This window comes from Heterocephalus glaber, unplaced genomic scaffold (genome assembly GCF_053883595.1).
Source record: "Heterocephalus glaber isolate CG9 unplaced genomic scaffold, H.glaber_assembly_v1.0 deba00001687, whole genome shotgun sequence".
NCBI classification, from domain to species: Eukaryota; Metazoa; Chordata; class Mammalia; order Rodentia; family Bathyergidae; genus Heterocephalus; species Heterocephalus glaber.
Genome location: NW_028258412.1, coordinates 1,884,761 through 1,902,734, shown reverse-complemented (window position 1 = coordinate 1,902,734; position 17,974 = coordinate 1,884,761). Strand labels below are relative to the sequence as shown.

The window sequence follows — 17,974 nt, the reverse complement described above, 5'->3', positions numbered from 1 at the left end:
ACAGCCTGGGATACAGGGAAACATTCACATGGAAGGCATGTAGTATAGGCAGGTGGTCCTGGGCAGCAACAGGGCTGGCAGGAGGCATCAGAGAGGTTTCTCCAAATCTCAGAGCCCTGGAATCCTGGGAGCATTGCATTTAGGGACAGCAGGTGAGTGGTGGTCTGGGCCCTCAGCATAACCTTTACCTTCATCAGCCACCTCCTGGTCTCCTGTCCAGTACAGGTCCCACTTGAGCTGTATTAACAAGCTTCTGGGGCTTCTTTGGGTGCTGCACATACTCCTTGCACATGGGCGCTTTCTGCGTGGAATTTTTTCCCCCAGCCCTGTCCCTGGGCTCATTTCTCCCCATCACACCATCCTGAGGGCTCCACTTTCTCCCAGGAGCTTTCCTGGATGGCCCAGGTTGGAATTGGCCTCCTCCCTGACAGTGACCCTTAGAATAGAGCTTGGCACCAAGTGGATGCCCAGGAACTATTTGTGGAATGGGAGGACAGATGGTTGGGCAGTTGGAGGAAATCTTTGGCTCTGCCCAACTCCCTTCCCACTTGTCTACAGGGCCACTGAGATCACTCTGTCTGCCGTGCCCCAGGGCCTCATGACTGTGCTTTTGAACCTGGCATGCCCCAGTCCTGGCAGCCAGAGGGCTGATGCATGCAAAGTGGGCCTCTCCTTGCCTAGCCACCTGACTACACTTGCATGGCCAAATCTGAAAGCTAATGACATTATTGTGTGGAGACACAATGTCTGTGGGCATTTGCTGACCAGGGCTTTGGTCTGGGCTTAATCCAGCATTCTCACCCTGCTTTCCACAGGAAGAGAGCAGTCACCCGTCTTGGCACTGGCACTCCTAGGGAAAGTATAAATGCCACTTCCCACTGGCTGGGCTTCACGTACTTGCAGGGGCTGGTATTGCTGGTAAGAATGGCTCTCTTGTTTGGGCTTTTTCCGTCATCCTCATGCCTGTTGGAAAGAGTGGAGGACCTGGGTTTGAATCCAGGTACCACTGATTTCTGACAAGGTAACCTTGGACAGAGACTTCAGGGCTCTCGGCCTCAGTTTTCTTTTCTGTTAAATGGGGAGGGGGTCACGAGACTTCCTTTGTCATGGGGATAAGGGAGAGGATGGGTGAACAGTGCAACATGGCACCTGGCACAGAGCAGGCACCCAGGAGATATGCTTCATTAATAGTCAATGTTTCTCAGTATCCTTGTTTCACCAGTAGCTGGACAGAAAAATGTAACTGGCGTTTGCAAACCAGGGACAATTCAGTATTGGTCTTTTCCAGATGGACAGGTCGACTTTCTCCTTGTGTACTGCCCTTACACCTCTGGTCCAGGCTTGGGAGCCATAGGGGACAAGAATTGTCACAGGTTTCTCGCTCCTTCCATAACAGATGATTTTGATGCCACTAACGCTTGGTGGACAGGATCTTAAGAGCACCATCCTGCTGCCCCTGGCTGGGTTCTAAGTGTGCTCCAGAACTACTGCCAAGTGCGTGTAACTGTAAATTTTACATAATTGCATCCTCATAACCTGTTCACAGATACGGTCAGGCACCATTGCTGCCCTATTTTACAGAACAGGAAGCTGAGGCAGTGGGAGAGGATGTGACTTGCCTGGAGCCTTTATGCTGCTAGATGGCAGAGCCAAAACCTGAGCTGGGCCACTGAGCTTCCTCGTCTTTAGTCTGAGCACTGGGGAGTGTAATAGGGGGATCCTGGGCCCCATGACAGGCACTGAAGGCTGGTTTCTTGGCAGAGAGAGTGGCAGATTTTGCTCCTAACCTGCTTAACTGATTTTCTTCTTTTGGGAAGATGGTCCAGGTGGGAAGGGGCTCTGGCAACTGGCTGCTCTCTCTGAAGACCAACGCTGGGTGTCCTTGCTGGGTGTCCTTGCTCCTCAGGAGCCGAAGCTGGGATGACAGCCCCTCCTAGGGGAAAAGGGGAATAGGCTGACAGTTTGCCAGACTTTTCCACCTGCTCCAGTCCCCTAGCTTCTACCATCACACCCGTCTCTGGCTCCATAACAGAGACGATCACCACGGGGAAATTAGGACCCATGGTAGAGAGGAGCATTCCTCTGGAAGCAGGTGGGGGCCAGAGGTGGGGGTACAGGGACCTTTTAGTTCCTGAACTGGGAGGCACGGTGGGACCTGACACAGCTGGCACTTTTTCAGAGCAGGATCTGTGCAAGGGCAGATGGGATCCACAGGTCTGTGTTCTGTGTTGCTTCTGGTGTCTAGAGCAGAGTGCTGGGCCATCTCAGGACCCATCCTAAGCTGTAGTTTGTCACCATTCTCTTAGGGGACCTCATTTTCTCCTCCTTCTGGAGCTGGCCTGGACACAGAAGTGGAGGTGAGGACGGGTGTCCAGGCAGCTGCTCCAGAACCCATGGCTCTAAAATGACTGCACCTAGGGGTCGGTGCAGGGCTGGGGCTGTAATGGGTGGTCTTGAGGTCATCAGAGGAGGAAGCTGTTCAGGGTGGTTTCCTGTGTCTTTCAGGTCACTCCCATGTGAGACATTCCACCATGGCCTCAGACCACCAGACCCAGTCGGGCAAGCAGCAGCCCCTCAACCCCAAGGTGGGTACCAGGTGGGTGGGACAAACAAGTCCCCTTTCTCAAATTTGAACTCCCTTCCACAAAGTGGGTTTGGCTTCTTCCTTCCTGGTGGACCCTTGCATCCCTTCTCTTCTCCTGGACTCAGTTTCCGCCAACTGCACACCAAAGGCTGATTCAGAAGGTCTGTCCTCAGGAATGGGGCAGGCCAGGGTTCCTAGCACAGTTTCCAGCTTTGGGGATTTACTTTCTCTGCCTTGCGGGTACCTCATAGCCTATTGCCCAGGGAGTTCCTGGAGGCTGGGTGGACCCTGTGCCCCACTGGAAATGCGGCTCTTAGATTCCCCGCTCCACTCTTGGTGTGTGATCTTAGGAAGTTCCTTGATGGTTTTGAGTCTCTTGTTCCCTCTATAAATTGAGTAGAATCAGATTTACATGCAAGGTGATAGCAGAGGCAGAGAATCAGGCTTAGCCTGACACACGCGTGTGTCCACCTGGCCCCGGCCAGACTTTTGTCACACAGTATGCTTCTCAGACCTCTGTCAGCAACTGTTCCCCTGGCTGCCCTCCTGGTCCTGCTTGGAGAGTCCTGGCATGGATTCCATCTGGTGCTGTCTGCTCAATGCCTTTCTAGCCAGGTGGCCCAACTGACATAGCCCCTCACCCTGCCCTTTCTAGAGGGCAGACAATGAACAAATGCACAAGCATATGACTTCAAGTACTGTACTGAGAAGGGCTTCAGAGGAACACCAAGCAGGGTGAGGGGCTCCAGGGAGCTGGCACACTGGATGTGAGCGGGTAAGCTCAGGTGGTCAGGGAGGGCCTCTCTGAGGTGATGACATCTGAGCAGAGAGAACTGGGTCAAGCAAGGGGACAGCTGTGTGAAAGTTGGGTCAGGGGTTGGTGGGAGCATCTGGACAGCAGGACCAGCCTGTCCAAAGGCCCTGAGGTTAAAAGAGTGAGTTGAATAGTGAGAAGGCCAGGATTGAAGCAGCATTGTCCAACAGATATGTAACGTGAGCTACATATGTAATTTCAAATGTTCTAGTAGCCATATACACATATATAATATATATTTTGCTTAAATTCTTTTATTGATACATTTTAGCTATATAATATGTTTACGTTTATCACTTGGTGCTTGTACCTGTACATGATGTATCTTGGTTCTTATTTTATCCCAATTACCTGTACGGCCTTCACCCCTCCACCCTAGTAACCATATTTTAAAAAGTAAAAAACAGCTGGCATTGTTGTGGCACAAGCCTATAATCGTAGCAGTCTCAGAGGCTGAGGCGGGAAGATCTCAAATTTGAGCTTAGCCTGGGCAATCCAGCCACATAATGAGATTAAGACTTTGTTTTAAAATAAAAAAATAAAAATGGTCGGGGGCTGGAGCTCAGAATGAAGGCTCTGCATTAAATCCTCAGTAAAACACATAGACAGAGACACACACACACAGTAAAAAGAAACAGGTGAAGTTAATTTTCATATTTTATTTTATTAAATCCAAGATATCCAAAATATGAGCATTTTAATGTATAATTTATAATTATTTTACCTCATTTTTCTATAGGAAGTCTACAAAACTGAATGTGTATTTTATACAACACATCGTAATCTGGATAAATTGTACCTGTTCAATAGCCCTATGTCACTAGAGGCTGCTGTACTGGACAGTGAGGGTATGAAGGATTAATGTGGAAAACGTTAGCCCTTATTGTATTGATGAATATCCACAATAATATGGAGATGCTGGTGCTCTGCACTTTTCAGTTTTATGCAGACTCTGACTTTCCTCACTGTCCCCTCCTCTACACCAAGCCTTCACTCCCAGGTCCACACATTCATATTTTGACCCTTCTCTGCCACCGCAGAACAGGCATCTTACAGATGAGAAAGCTGAGCCTCAGAGCAATCCAGCTGCTTCCCAGGGTGGTACAGCAAGTGCAGACATCAGAGCCCATGTCTCCTTACCCCATTTCTGCCCAGGTCAATGACTGCAAAGGCTGCACTGAGCCTGTGGAATTTGTCTCTGAGCCCTACTGGCTGCTCCCGTCCCTTTCTTTATGTGGCTAATCGCAGGTGCTGACCCTGTAGATTCTGCAGCTGCCTTGAGCCCCTCCTTGTAGAAGCAGCTCCTGTGGAAGGTGGCCAGAAAAACCCTCCTCTCCGTTCCCAGTGGAATCAGAAGGTGATAGCTGGCCCCCTTGGTCAGTGCATAGCTGTGAGACAGCGGGCAAGTAGGTCCTTTGACCTTGCAGAGATTCAGTTTCTCTGACGGGGATCCTGTGTGCCCCTCCCTTGAGCCAAAAAGATCAGGTGAGTCAAGGGACTTTGAGTCCCCTTAAGAAGCCTCCTAAAAGGAAAGCTGTGGGGAGACTAAGACACCGCATGAGGGCGGAGGCATACGGAAAGGGTGCTGGTGTGTATAGTTTTACAGGCGAAATGGAGATGAAAAGTGCATGTGCAGTACAGGCCTAAGTCTGAGGGGAGCAGAAACAGCACTTTGCACCTCCCAATATGGTCCATGGACCAGCGGCACCAGCATTTCCTGGAATCTGGTTGGAAATGCAGAATATGGGGCTGCGCCCTGTAACCAGCCTCAAGGACTGCATGTTAGCACCTCCTCAGGAGCTCTGTGTGCACCTGAGGGTTGCAAGATGCTGCTTTGGCTTCAGTGGCAGCAGAGAAGCCTAGGCTCTAGGGTCTGCCATTTATTAATAAGTATAATCATGAAGGGTTGAGGACATAGCTCAGGGGCAGAGCACTTGCCCGACATGCAAGAGGCCCTGGGTTCCATTCCCAGCACTGCAAAGAAAGATCATAATTACGTCTCCTACTGCAAAACAAACACCATGACTAACCCTTATGCTCCCTGAATACTTCTAACAACCCCATCAGGTCAGTTGTTTCCCATTTCACAGAAAAGGAAGTGGAGGGCCAGAGAGGAGCAATTGCAGGGGCAAGGTCTCACAGCTGGTCACCTACAGAGCCAGGACAAACTGCTGCGGGGCGCAGCCTCTGGCATCCTTGCAGCCTCTCGGCTTGGTACTCCTTCCCTTCCTTCTTGCCAGGGTGGATCTGACCCTGTCCCCTTCTTGCAGATCATCATCTTTGAGAAGGAGAACTTCCAGGGCCACTCTCATGAGCTCAGTGGGCCCTGCCCCAACCTGAAGGAGACGGGCATGGAGAAGGCGGGCTCTGTTCTGGTGCAGGTTGGACCGTATGTACCCAGGGATGAGGGTGTCACCTGTTCAGGGGCTGCCTGGGTGAGGCTGTCAGGCTGCAAGGCTGGGGGAATCTGCCCTCACTGTGCCTCTAGATGTGTTTACTAGGGGACCGGTAGGTGGGGCCTGGCAGCCCAGGGAGACAATTTTGAGGCAGATGGGGCTGGGTTCAAATCCAAGCTTTACCACTTCTGTGCTGTGTGGTGCCTGACCAGGATCTTCCCTTCCTGAGCCTCAGCTTCTTCCTCTGTAGGATGAGGCTAACTGTCTTCCTGAGGAAGAAAGAAGAGTGTGCAGGAGGAAAGCCTGACACAGAAGCAAGCCCCTTCCTGTAGGCAGCAACACAGGCCTTTTAAGAACTGCTGAGCTCTAGCTCTGAGGCTGTCCTTGCTCTCCCAGGAGGCCTATGGTTGGGGGTCCCAGTTCTGCATCCACAGCTTCCTCCTCAAGTCCTGGAGATCCTGGGTCTGAACAGATTTACTGGCACATTTGGGGCTGGGTCGCTGAGAGGGCAGGGGAGGGCACTGATGGAATCAGCTCTCCCATGTCTTGTGGCTGACAATAGTCCTGTAAGGCTGCAGGGAGACTTCGGCACAAAGCCCATGGCATGGCAGGGGCCTCTCCCTTGGCCCCCTGACTGCTTCTTCTCTGTAAGTGCCTCAGAAATCAGGGCCACCAGTGACCCCCCTCAAGATGATGGTCTGCTATGGCTAGGCGTGGTGGGAGGATCTGTATCACACATCAGAGGGAATCTTGTTGAGTCCAGTGGCCCTACTTGTGTCAGAGCCTGAAGATGTGGAGGAAACAGGCAAAGGACCTGTCCTGCCAAGCCAGCTACCTGGCACACTCAGGGGATCTGGCATGCCTGAGGGGGGCCTTTCTGGGCAAGTCTTGACCACTTGAGACACAAAATCTGAATTTCAGTTGCCTTTTAACATTTTGATGGAAGAATTTCCCAAACATACTTTAATGAAGTTCTTTTCGGTTTTGGTTAGTTTTGTTTTTTTTGTGGTACTGGAAATTGAACCCAGGGCTTTGTCAATGCTAGGTAAATGCTCTACCACTGAGTTAGAGCCCCAGCCCTCCCAAACATACTTTATTCTCCTCTTTCTTTTTAAAAATATAAGTTTTGATTTTTTGGTGGTACTGGAGATTGAACCCAGAGTATTCACACTAAGCTTCATTCCCGGCCATTTTGAATTTTTTTGTGTGATTTTTAAAAAATATACAAATGTATTGGAACATTTTAGGTATAAAATACATTTACATTTATCATTGGGTATTTGTACCAGAACATGATGTATCTTAGTTTTTATTTTTTCTCCCATTACCTGTGCACCCTTCACCCCTTCCACCCTTCCCTATTTACACAGAGTTTGATTCCATTTTTTTTCTTATAATTTTTTCTTTCCCTTCTTCCCTTTCCCCTTTCTCTTCCACCATCTCCAAACCCTTGGACTTTTTCTTATTTCAAATTATCAATTATTCATTTTAATCATTTTCATCCTTATTTACACTTTCAATTTCTCATACTAGAGAAACTATTCAGTATTTACACATGTGTGTCCTATTTATTTCACTTAAGAGTATGGCTTCAATATGCATCCATTTAGCTATAAATGCCTCTAGTTTCTCATTCTTTATGGCTGAGTAGTACTCCACTGTATAAAAAAACCCCACATGTTCTTTATCCAGTTTCCAGTCGATGGGCACTTGGGCTGTTTCCAAGCTTTAGCTATTACAAACTGTGCCACTATAAACACAGGTGCACATATATCACTGTGGTATGATTCTTTTAATTCTTTGGGGAAGATTCCCAGTAGGGGAATAGCTGGGTCAAATGGGACCTCTAGTCCTAGTTCTTTGAGGTATCTCCATACTGATTTCCACAGTGGTTGCACCAGTCTGCACTCCCACCAACAATGGAGAAGGGTTCCTTTCTCTCCACACCCCCGCCAGCATTTGTTATTGGTTGATTTCTTGATAGCAGCCATTCTTTGTGGGGTGAGGTGGAATCTCAGTGTTGTTTTCATCTGCATCTCTCAAATGACCAGTGATGTTGAACATTTTTTCATATATTTATTTGCTGTTTTTACTTCTTTGTCTGAGAAACGTCTGTTCATTTTGGATGCCATTTTTGAATTGGGTCTTTGAATTTGGGAGGTCTGATTTTTTTCAGTTCTTTATATATTCTTGATAGTAGACCTTTGTCTGAGCTACAGCTGCTAAATATTTCTTCCCGCACTGTAGGTTGTCTCTTAGCTCTGTTGGTAGTTTCTCTTGCAGTGCAGAAGCTTTTTAATATGATGAGATCCCAGTTGTTGATTCTTTGTGCTAGCTCCAGTGCTACTGAAGATTTGTTCATAAAGTCTTTTCCTATGCCAATGTCATCAAGAGTTCTACCTAACTTATCTTCCAGCAAGTTTAGTGTTTCTGACTTAATATTTAGATCTTTAATCAACTTCAATCTTAGTTTAGTGTGCGGTGATAGGTATGGGTCTAGTTTTCATCTTTGGCAGGTTGAAATCCAGTTTTTCCGACACCATTTATTAAATAGGCTATCTTTCCTCCAATGAGGGTGGTTGGCTCCTTTGTCAAAGATGAGGTGACTGAGTATGTCTGGAGTTGTTTCTGCATCTTCTAATCTATTCCACTGATCTTCAGGTCTGTTTCTTTGCCAGTACCATGCTGTTTCTATCACAGTAGTTTTGTAGTATAGCTTCAAGTTGGGGATTGTGATGCCCCCAGCCATGCCTCTGTTGCCTAGAATTGCTTTTGCTATTCTAGGTTTCTTGTGTTTCCAAATGAATTTTTGGGTTGTTTTCTCTAGTTCTGTGGAGTATATTGTTGGAATTTCTATCGGCATTGCATTGAATCTATATAGTAGTTTTGGAAGTATGGCCATTTTCACTATATTGGTTCTTCCTACCCAGGAACAAGGGATATCTTTCCATTTTCTTATGTCCTCTTCAATCTCCTTCTTCAGAGTGCTGTAGTTTTCAGTGTAGAGGTCTTTTGTTTCCTTTGTTAGGTTGATTCCTAGATATTTCATTTTTTAGATGGTATTGTAAAAGGAATTATTTACCAAATTTCTCTCTCAATGGGGCTGCTGTTTGCGTATAAGAAGGCTATTGTTTTTTGAGTGTTGACCTTGTATCCAGCTACTCTACTGAATCTGTTAATTAGGTCTAGAAGACTTTTGACTGAGTTTTTTGGGTCTTCTATGTAAAGTATCATACCATCAGCAAATAATGACAGTTTAACTTCTTCCTTTCTATCTTTATTCCTTTTATTTCTTTCTCTTTTCTAATTGCTATGGCTAATGTTTCCAGAACTATATTGAACAGGAGTGATGATAGTGGGCATCCTTGTCTTGTTCCTGATTTTAGCGTGAAAGTTTTCAGTTTTTGACCATTTAGTATGATGTTGGCTGTTGATTTTTCATAGATAGCCTTAATCAGGTTGAGATAAAGACCTCCTATTCCAATTTTCTGTAGCGTTTTTATCATGAATGGGTGTTAGATTTTGTCAAATGCTTTTTCTGCATCTATTGAGATGATCATGTGGGGTTTTTTCCTTGACTCTCTTAATATGGTGTATTACATTTATTGATTTATGGATGTTGAACCATCCTTGCATCCCTGGGATAAATCCGACTTGGTCAGGGTGTACAATCTTCTTGATGCCCCTCTTTATTCTGTTTGTCAGTATCTTGTTGAGGATTTTTGCATCTATGTTCATTAGGGAGATTGATCTGTAGTTCTCTTTTTCGGTTGGGTCTTTCCCTGGTTTTGGAATCAAAGTAACACTTGCTTCCAGGAATGAATTTGGAAGCCTTGCTTCCCTTTCAATTTCCTTGATGAGTTTAAAGAGTAATGGTGATAGTTCTTCTTTAAATGTCTTGTAGAATTCAGCAGTGAAGCCATCAGGACTTGAGCTTTTCTTTGTTGGTAAATTTTTTATTATATTTTCAATTTCACTCATTGTTATTGGGGTGTTTAGAATTTCTATATCTTCTTCATTTAATTTTGGCAATTCATATGTATCTAGGAATCTGTGCATTTCTTCTGTGTTTTCCATTTTAATAGAGTACAGGTTCTCAAAGTAGGTATTGATGATTCTCTGGATTTCTGCTGAATTTGTTGTGGCTTTATCTTTTTCATTCCCAATTGCATGGATTTGAGCCTTTTCTTTCCTTTTTTTGATAAGGTTGGCTAAAGGTTTATCGATTTTATTTATTCTTTCAAAAAACCAACTCTTTGATTCATTGATTTTTTGTATCGTTCTCTTAGTCTCCATTGCATTGATTTCTGCTCGGATCTTTATAATTTCCTTTCTTGTATGAGCTTTGGGTTTGTTATGCTCTTCTTCTTCTAGGAGCTTGAGGCTCTGCATTAAGTTATTTAACTGAGTTCTCTCTGTTGTCCTAATATGGGCATTCACTGCTATGAATTTCCCACATAGAACTGCTTTCATTGTGTCCCACAGATTCCTGTATGTTGTACTGGCATTATCATTTACTTGTAGAAACTGTCTAATTTCTTCTTTAATTTCCTCTGTCACCTATTGGTTGTTCAGGAGGGTGTTGTTCAATTTCCATGTGTTTGTGGGTGTTTTGTGGTTGCTTATGTTATTGATCTCCAATTTTATTGCACTGTGGTCTGATAATATACAGGGGATAGCTTCGATTCTTTTACATTTACTTAGATATGTCCTGTGAGCTAGCATGTGATCTATTTTGGAGAATGACCCATGTGCAGCTGAAAAGAATGTGTATTCTGATTTTGTGGGATGGAACACTCTGTAAACATCTATTAAGTCCATTTGTTCAATAGCTTCATTTATTTAGTTCTAGAATTTTAGTGTTAATTTTTTTTCTAGTTGATCTGTCTATTTGTGATAGAGGAGTGTTGAGGTCCCCCACTACAGTTGTATTAGTTCTTATTTGGTTTTTCATGTCCATTAATATTTGTTTTGTATAGTTAGGGGCATTCGTATTTGGTGCATATATATTTAGGATTGTCATCTCTTCCTCTTGGATTGTTCCTTTCAGAAGGAGGTAGCGCCCATCTTTGTCTCTCTTTAATTTGTTTTGGTTTGAAATCTACTTTGTCTGTGATTAAGATTGCTACACCTGCTTTTTTCTGGGTTCCTGTTGCGTGGAGAACTGTTTTCCATCCTTTTACTTTCAGTCTATGGATTTCCTTTTGAGTTAGGTGTGTTTCTTGTATACAGCGTATTGCTGGGTTTTGCTTCTTAATCCATTCTGTCAGTCTACTTCTTTTGATTGGTGAGTTGAGGCCATTAACATTGATAGTTATAATTGACAGATATTGACTCATCCTTGTCATGATGTTTTACTCTTGTTGGGTCTTTTATTTCTTATTTTCCCCTCTTTCACTTTAGTTTCTTACCTTGTGTAGTGCCTTCTCTCTGCTGGGCCTCATGGAGTTGTGACCTTCATTGTCCTTTTCTAGGATATTGCTTAAAATTGTTTGGAGTGCTGGTTTGGCATTCACGAAATTTCTCAGGTGTTCTTTGTCATGGAAGTATATAATTTCCCCATTGATTTTGAAAGATAATTTTGCTGGATACAACAATCTAGGTTGGAAGTTATTTTCTTTTAGGGCTTGAAATACTTCACTCCAGGCTCTCCTTGATTTGAGGGTTTGTGTTGAGAAATCTGGCCATGATTCTGATGCACTTTCCTTTGTAGGTGATTTGTTTCTTTTCTCTAACTGCCTGTAGAATTTTGTTCTTCTGTTGGGTTTCTGGGATCTTGACTATTATATGTCTAGGTGTAGATTTTTTATTTTGGTCATGTTAGCCATTTTGAATTTTGAGACAGGGTCTTGCTAAGTCACCAAGTTGCCCAGACTGAGTTCAAACTTGGTATCATTCTGCATCAACCTCCTAAAGTGCTGAGATTACAAGCATGTGCCACCATGACTGGTTACATTTTAATTTAAAAAAATAATTACTGGGTTTATTGCTTAAAATTAAGAAGATATGGTTTAGAACAAAAATTTTTACTTTAACTTTAAAACTCAGAAGTAATCATTGTTAAGATTTGATTTGAAAAAAATCAAAACTGGATCATGGCATGTATAATATTTTATAAATCAGTTTGAGATCTGTATGAGATAGCCTGAATTTTCCCCATGTCATTACATGGTATTTCTAGAGTGGCTTGAGGTGGATGTGCATCAAAATCACAGAAGGGAGATGTTTCAAATGCAGCCTCACTCAATCAAACTCTTGAGTTTGGAGCCCAAAATCTGCATTAAATCAGTTTACTGTTGCTATTTATACCCAGTTAAGTTTGAGAACCCGTATCTTAAGCCATTATTTATCATGGCTTTGGGACACTCTGTGACTACTGATGCCATAGTTTATTTCATCTACCCTGACTGTTGGACATCTAAATTGTGTCTTATTTGGTATGAAAAATACCACCATGATGAACATCCTTATTCAGCCATTTCAGAGCTCTTAACTTTTCTCCAGGACACACTATCTAAGGCAGGACTATGGGCCCAGAGCACATCCTCTTCTAAAAGAGAACCATGAACATAACCACATTCTCCAGTGATGGCTTAGGTAATAGTTCTGAAGAGCCATTACCACACCATGAGGAAGTGCTGGCCACTGAAACACTAGGTATTTGAGGTTTTCCTATTCCTTCTCTGCTCTATTAGCAAGCCACTTCCTGAAGATACTTCTCCCCTTTTATGTGCTACAGTTGACCTCCTCTGTATCCACAGGTTACTCATCCCTGGATTCAACCAACCAAGGATGGGAAATATTTGGGAAAGAATTGCATCTGTATTGAACATGTGCAGACTTTTCTTCTTTGTTATTCCCTGAACAGTGCAGTGTAAATGACAGTTATTTACATAGCATTTGCACACTCTTAGATACTGTAAGTCATCTGGCTATGATCTGAAGTATACAGGAGGATGTGCACAGGTTCTGTGCAAGCACCACACCATTTTGCATAAGGGATTTGAGCATCCATGGATTTTGGTATCCTAGGAGCTCCTGGAACCAGTGTCCCCCGAGTACAGAGAGACAATTGCCTCTCTCTTCTGCTGTGGACCTAAGAGACTAATGACAGGAAAGACAGAAGAGATGAACTCAAAGCAACATGGTCTGAGTTGTTGGCCCGGTGGCTCGAGGCTGCACAGCCCCAAGTTCTGGGTACCTGAGGTGATCCTATGAGGATTTAGATGGGGCTCCTGCTCCTTTAGCTGGGCAAGGGTGAAGCTAGGGTGGGAGCAAGCAGCCAGGGTCTTGCTGTGGGATGCTGGGATGGGACTTACTTGCTACCTCTTCCTCTGTCACCATTGCAGCTGGGTGGGCTATGAACAGGCCAACTGCAGGGGTGAGCAATTTGTGTTTGAGAAGGGGGAGTACCCCCGCTGGGACTCTTGGACCAGCAGCCGGAGGACCGACTCACTCAGCTCCCTGAGACCCATCAAAGTGGTGAGTCCCTGACCTGTTGCCCTGTTCTCTCTCTCTGCCACCTTGGAGGCTTGCCACTGCAGTGTACCCTTACTGATGAGCCAGGAACTTCCTTACTGAAGGATTTCACAAAAGTCATTTCCCCTCCCTGGGCCTCAGTTTCTCCATCTCTGAAAAGGGGTTATTAATACTCACTGTCCTGAAACTCCAGCATGCTCAACCTGAAGGTTGTCACTTTGTGCCACTCCAGGGCTCCATGTGTAAGACTATAGTATGCTCTTTGGGGTTGTATATTTCTTCCAACCAGTAATTGCTCAATAAACAAGAGCCAACATCAATATTAAAAAGAAATTTTGACATTAGGGATGAGGAAGGTGGTTTGGCTCTTACTCAAGACCCAGGTCTGTGTGAGCTTCTAGCACTTCTCTGTTCCCAATTCTCACCAGCATGTGAATCCTTGGGGAGGGGTCAGGTCCTCAAATGCTCTATTTCCAAACCTTCCAAGCCTCCCAGAGTTTTATGGAAGACTGTAGAAGTTTGAGACTGGCATCCCACAGAACTGGGTTCAGATGTTGGCTCTGCTATTCCCAGATGTGTGACCCTGGGTCAGTAACTTTACCTCTCTGAGCCTCCATTTTCCCATCTGCCAAGTAGCATATGAGTTGCTTAAAGGATTAAAGGAAATAACTAAGAAATACACCAAGAAGATGGGAAGACCTATGCAGGGAATGGGGAAGGGGACATTGCTAGGACCTCTGCCATGGGTCCTGGCTTTCTGTGAGCCACTACAGCACAAGATGAATTAAAGAATAAGGGAGGAAACTAGACTTGGAGTGAAGAGTCTGAGCCTTGGGACCTGGTCAGTGCTTCTCTGGGCAACAAAGACAAAGGCCCCCAAGCACTTCCAGTATACAATCATGTGAAGGAGTATGGAGCTGGGTATGTTTTGAAGGGATCTAGTGAGATACTGCCAAACACCTGGCACAATAGTGCCAGTTGGGTCTATTAGGGACTAAGCACTGTTTATCTTGCTTGAATTGAACAAACAGGTACTGGGACAAGGTACAATTAGAAAGTAACCCACAAGGTTATTGAGAAGCCATAATTCAAGGGAAAGGATTTCAACTGGGGTGACACCGACCTCAACTGCACTTAACTCAGCAGAGTCCTACCACTTCACAGACCAGGGCCTAGGTTTCTGTGGCAGCCATTGAGGGAGGGGATATACTCACCCAGTCCACGATATAACATGCCATTTGAGTCATATAGAGCTTCTGACTCCTGATATAAAACAATATGGCCAAATTATGGAAAGCAAGAAGCAAGTCCCATTCATAGCTCACTAGCACTAGACAGGAATGTCTTCTACAGAGCTAAGAAGATGATATATACCTGGTAGAGGGATGATAAGACTGTGTATGTGTGCAGATGTGTGGGTGGATAGATCACAGCTGCCATATATGAAAGACAAAGTCAAGGCTGTGGGAAAGACATGACATTTCAGGGTCAAATATTCCCCAAGTGTGGGATAGGGAGGGGTCTGTTACATGAAAATAGGAATTCTGCAAATGTTCACTGTCCCAGACATCCAGGGGTGGTAGATTGGATGGGGGTCATGGGAAGAGCCCACCTCAGGGGCTGAGGACAAGGTGTGGGCCCCTACCCTACATCCATGAACCCCCCCACTGTATCAACAGGACAGCCAAGAGCACAAGATCACCCTCTATGAGAACTCCAACTTCACAGGGAAGAAGATGGAGATCATTGATGACGATGTGCCCAGCTTCCATGCCCATGGCTACCAAGAGAAGGTGTCATCTGTGCGTGTGCAGAGTGGCACGTAAGTGTATTGGTGTCTAGGCACTTGCATCCTGCTCAACCCTGAATTCCTAGTGACCAGTCACTGTCCTCTAAGACCTCAGTCTTCCCACTAGAGAGTGGGCTCAAGTCATCAGCCATGTGTAGCTTTCAGAAGTTCCATCCAGGACTGAGTGTGGGCAATCCTCTGCCTCTGGTGGAGAAAGCTCAGCTGTAACCTCAACCCTGTGGTGCAGAACAGTATGGGGGTGGCAGCTCAGGCTTAGGTAGGTCGAGGCAGAAAGGTGGGAATGAGGTGAATGGTCTTAATACACCTATGGTGGCTGGGAATCTAGCCCATGCTGACCTTTGCCTGCATGTGCTCCTGAGTCTGCAAACAGGGGTCTATTTCCACTGAGTGGAACGTCAACACGTGGACCTTGGCTGTTAGCATTGAGGAATTTCTCCCTGTGGAAAATTTGGATTCTATGATCCAAATTTCTCCCCCAGAAGGGCTTCAGGCAGTGTGCTGGACCTAGCACATACAGTTGGCACTCCTTTTCTGTAGATTCAACTAACCATCGTCAGAGAATTCACACAAAAAATATTGCACCTGAACTCAACACAACTTTTTTTCTCTTGTTATTATTCCTGAAATGACACAGTGTAACAACCGTTTACATAGCATTTGTTTTGTATCAGGTATTACAAGTCATCCAGAATGATTTATAGTATATAGGAGGTTGTGTATAGGTTCTTTCCAAGTACTATGACATTTTAAATAAGGGACTTGAGTACCCACAGACTTGGGTGTCTGTGGGGGTCTTGGGACCAACTCTCTGGATTCTAGGGACAGTTTAGCAGCCTGTAATAGTCAAATCCTAAGTTTTCAGCAACTTTGTAGAGTCTGGCTGATTAATTATTGGAGCTTGAAATCAACCATGCTAAGCAAACTTATACCAAGGAATCGGTGAATGCTACAAATTAGGCCTTTCCCCCCTAGAGAGCCAGGTTAGCAACACATACTGGCTTCCTGGAGGCTTGTCAATCTCCATAAGTAGGGTGAAAATTTCTGTGTTCGTCCATGCATTCATCCCTTCACTGATTTAATTTGTTAAATTCTGCCATGTGCCTGGCACCGTGTCAGGCACTCAGAATGTGAAGGCAGAAGAGGGGGATCTGGCGCCTGCCTTGTATACCTAACCCTCTAGAGGGAGCAACTGTTAGCAATTTAAGAATCCATACAAATCTAAACTACTTTCTCAAGGAAGCCTCTTGAGCTTACATGTCAAGGCACAGAAGGAACTGCTGGGGTGAAGAAAATGAGGAAAGGCACCCTAGAAAAAGAGTAGTGTGTGTAAAGGGCCTGTAGTAGGAATTCTTGAAGGACTCCATGAAGGCTCTGTAGTGCAGAGCTCTGGGGGCACAAGCCTGGGAAGCAGTGGTGGAAGTATTCATGGAGCCTGGCTGGACAGGTCCTTGTAGGGAGAAGATTGTAATGTCTGTCAAGTGTTCAAAAGACTGAATTGATTCCTACACAGTAAATGCCCTGAATGGCAGATTGATTACAGAGGTTTCATGGAATCTTCCCCACTCTTCCTTGGCTTTGCTGCTGGGCTTGGTTTTGGGAGTAGGGGGACAGGGGTGGTTAAGGAGCATGTCTCCTAAGAATCCATGAGCTCATGATCTCTCCTTGCTGCCAGGCCTTTGGTCAAAATTTGCATTGGGAGTTAGTGAGCCCCCATCAAGACAAGGAAGAAAGCAGAGGCTCCATGCTGGAAGGGTGGAGTGGGAAGTAGTCTCCTTCGTAGCACTGAGAAAGGGAGGCTGTCTTCCCAATGGCTGAAGGATGCTCCCTGCCCCTGCCTCTGTCCTCCAGGTGGGTTGGCTACCAGTACCCTGGCTACCGTGGACTGCAGTACCTGCTGGAGAAGGGGGACTATAAGGACAGCAGTGACTTTGGGGCACCCCACCCCCAAGTGCAGTCTGTGCGCCGCATCCGTGACATGCAGTGGCACCAACGAGGCACCTTCCATCCCTCCAAGTAGTGGCCCAGCCCCATTTCACTTGCCTAGAAGCCAAATCTACTGCCTGGGATTCTGCCAGGCCCTCCAGTGAATGAATAAAGTGTGTCTTGCAACTTGTCTGCTGCTGATCTTTATCCAGTATGGGGTGTGTGTGTGTGTGTGTGTGTGTGTGTGTGTGTGTGTGTGAAAAAGAGAGAGAGAGAGAGAGAATACCAATTACCAAGAGGAGTCTAGACCCATAGATCTGCAACTACTTAGCTGTGTGACCTTGAACACACAGTACAACTTCTCTAAGCCTGTTTCTTTACCTTACAACTGTGTCTACAGCTTTGCCTCCTAAGTGTCCAGCTTGGCTCATTTCCAGTGCTCATGCTCAGAGGCATGACACAGATGCTTAGCCCTTAAAAACTGACCTACTGCTTGTGTTACTGTTATCACTGATCCTGGGAAGTTTTCTGTGCCTTTGTTCTGCATCTCCCAGAGAAGCCAAGCACCCTGCAATGCCCACCACACCCCAGAGAGGCCATAACTACATGTTTGTGCATTTGTGTCCACTGGTCCCTGCCTGCACAGTCGGGGGGGTCTGATGTGAGCGTGGCCACCACAAGGCAAAGAGATAGCCTGCAGAAACAAGGCATGGTCTACATGTTCCACAGGCTGGTTCCTAAGCTCTTCTGTCATAGTGGCCCTCAATGGAGCTATAAGCAACTCATTTCTTTTGTCACAGCCTTGTTGTTGCTACCTCCCCCCACCAAAACATGAAAACCTTGCTCCCCCAAGAGAGTAATCATGGGGGTGAGATCTTAGTCCCTAGAGATTCATTTTTTGAGACAGGTCTTGCTATGCAGCTCAGTCTGGCCCTAAAGTCACTTGTAGCCCAGGCAGGCCTTGAACT

The 17,974-nt window shown here is 45.5% G+C and overlaps 1 protein-coding gene across 2 annotated transcripts; it reads left to right on the top strand.

Annotated features, from left to right (window-relative positions):
* The first annotated feature begins 741 nt into the window (after positions 1-741).
* Crybb2 (crystallin beta B2) lies at positions 742-17,196 on the top strand. 2 transcript variants are annotated; one of them, XM_004843329.4, is made up of 6 exons: positions 742-918; positions 2,506-2,585; positions 5,669-5,787; positions 13,144-13,276; positions 14,953-15,095; positions 16,932-17,196. In XM_004843329.4, exons 2-6 carry the CDS (start codon positions 2,532-2,534, stop codon positions 17,098-17,100), a joined length of 618 nt encoding a protein of 205 aa, XP_004843386.1. In that variant the 5' UTR covers positions 742-918; positions 2,506-2,531; the 3' UTR covers positions 17,101-17,196. The 2 variants fall into 2 exon arrangements, with proteins under 2 accessions (XP_004843386.1, XP_087054157.1); XM_087198031.1 differs by having other exon boundaries at positions 903-1,021.
* Positions 17,197-17,974: the final 778 nt, after the last annotated feature.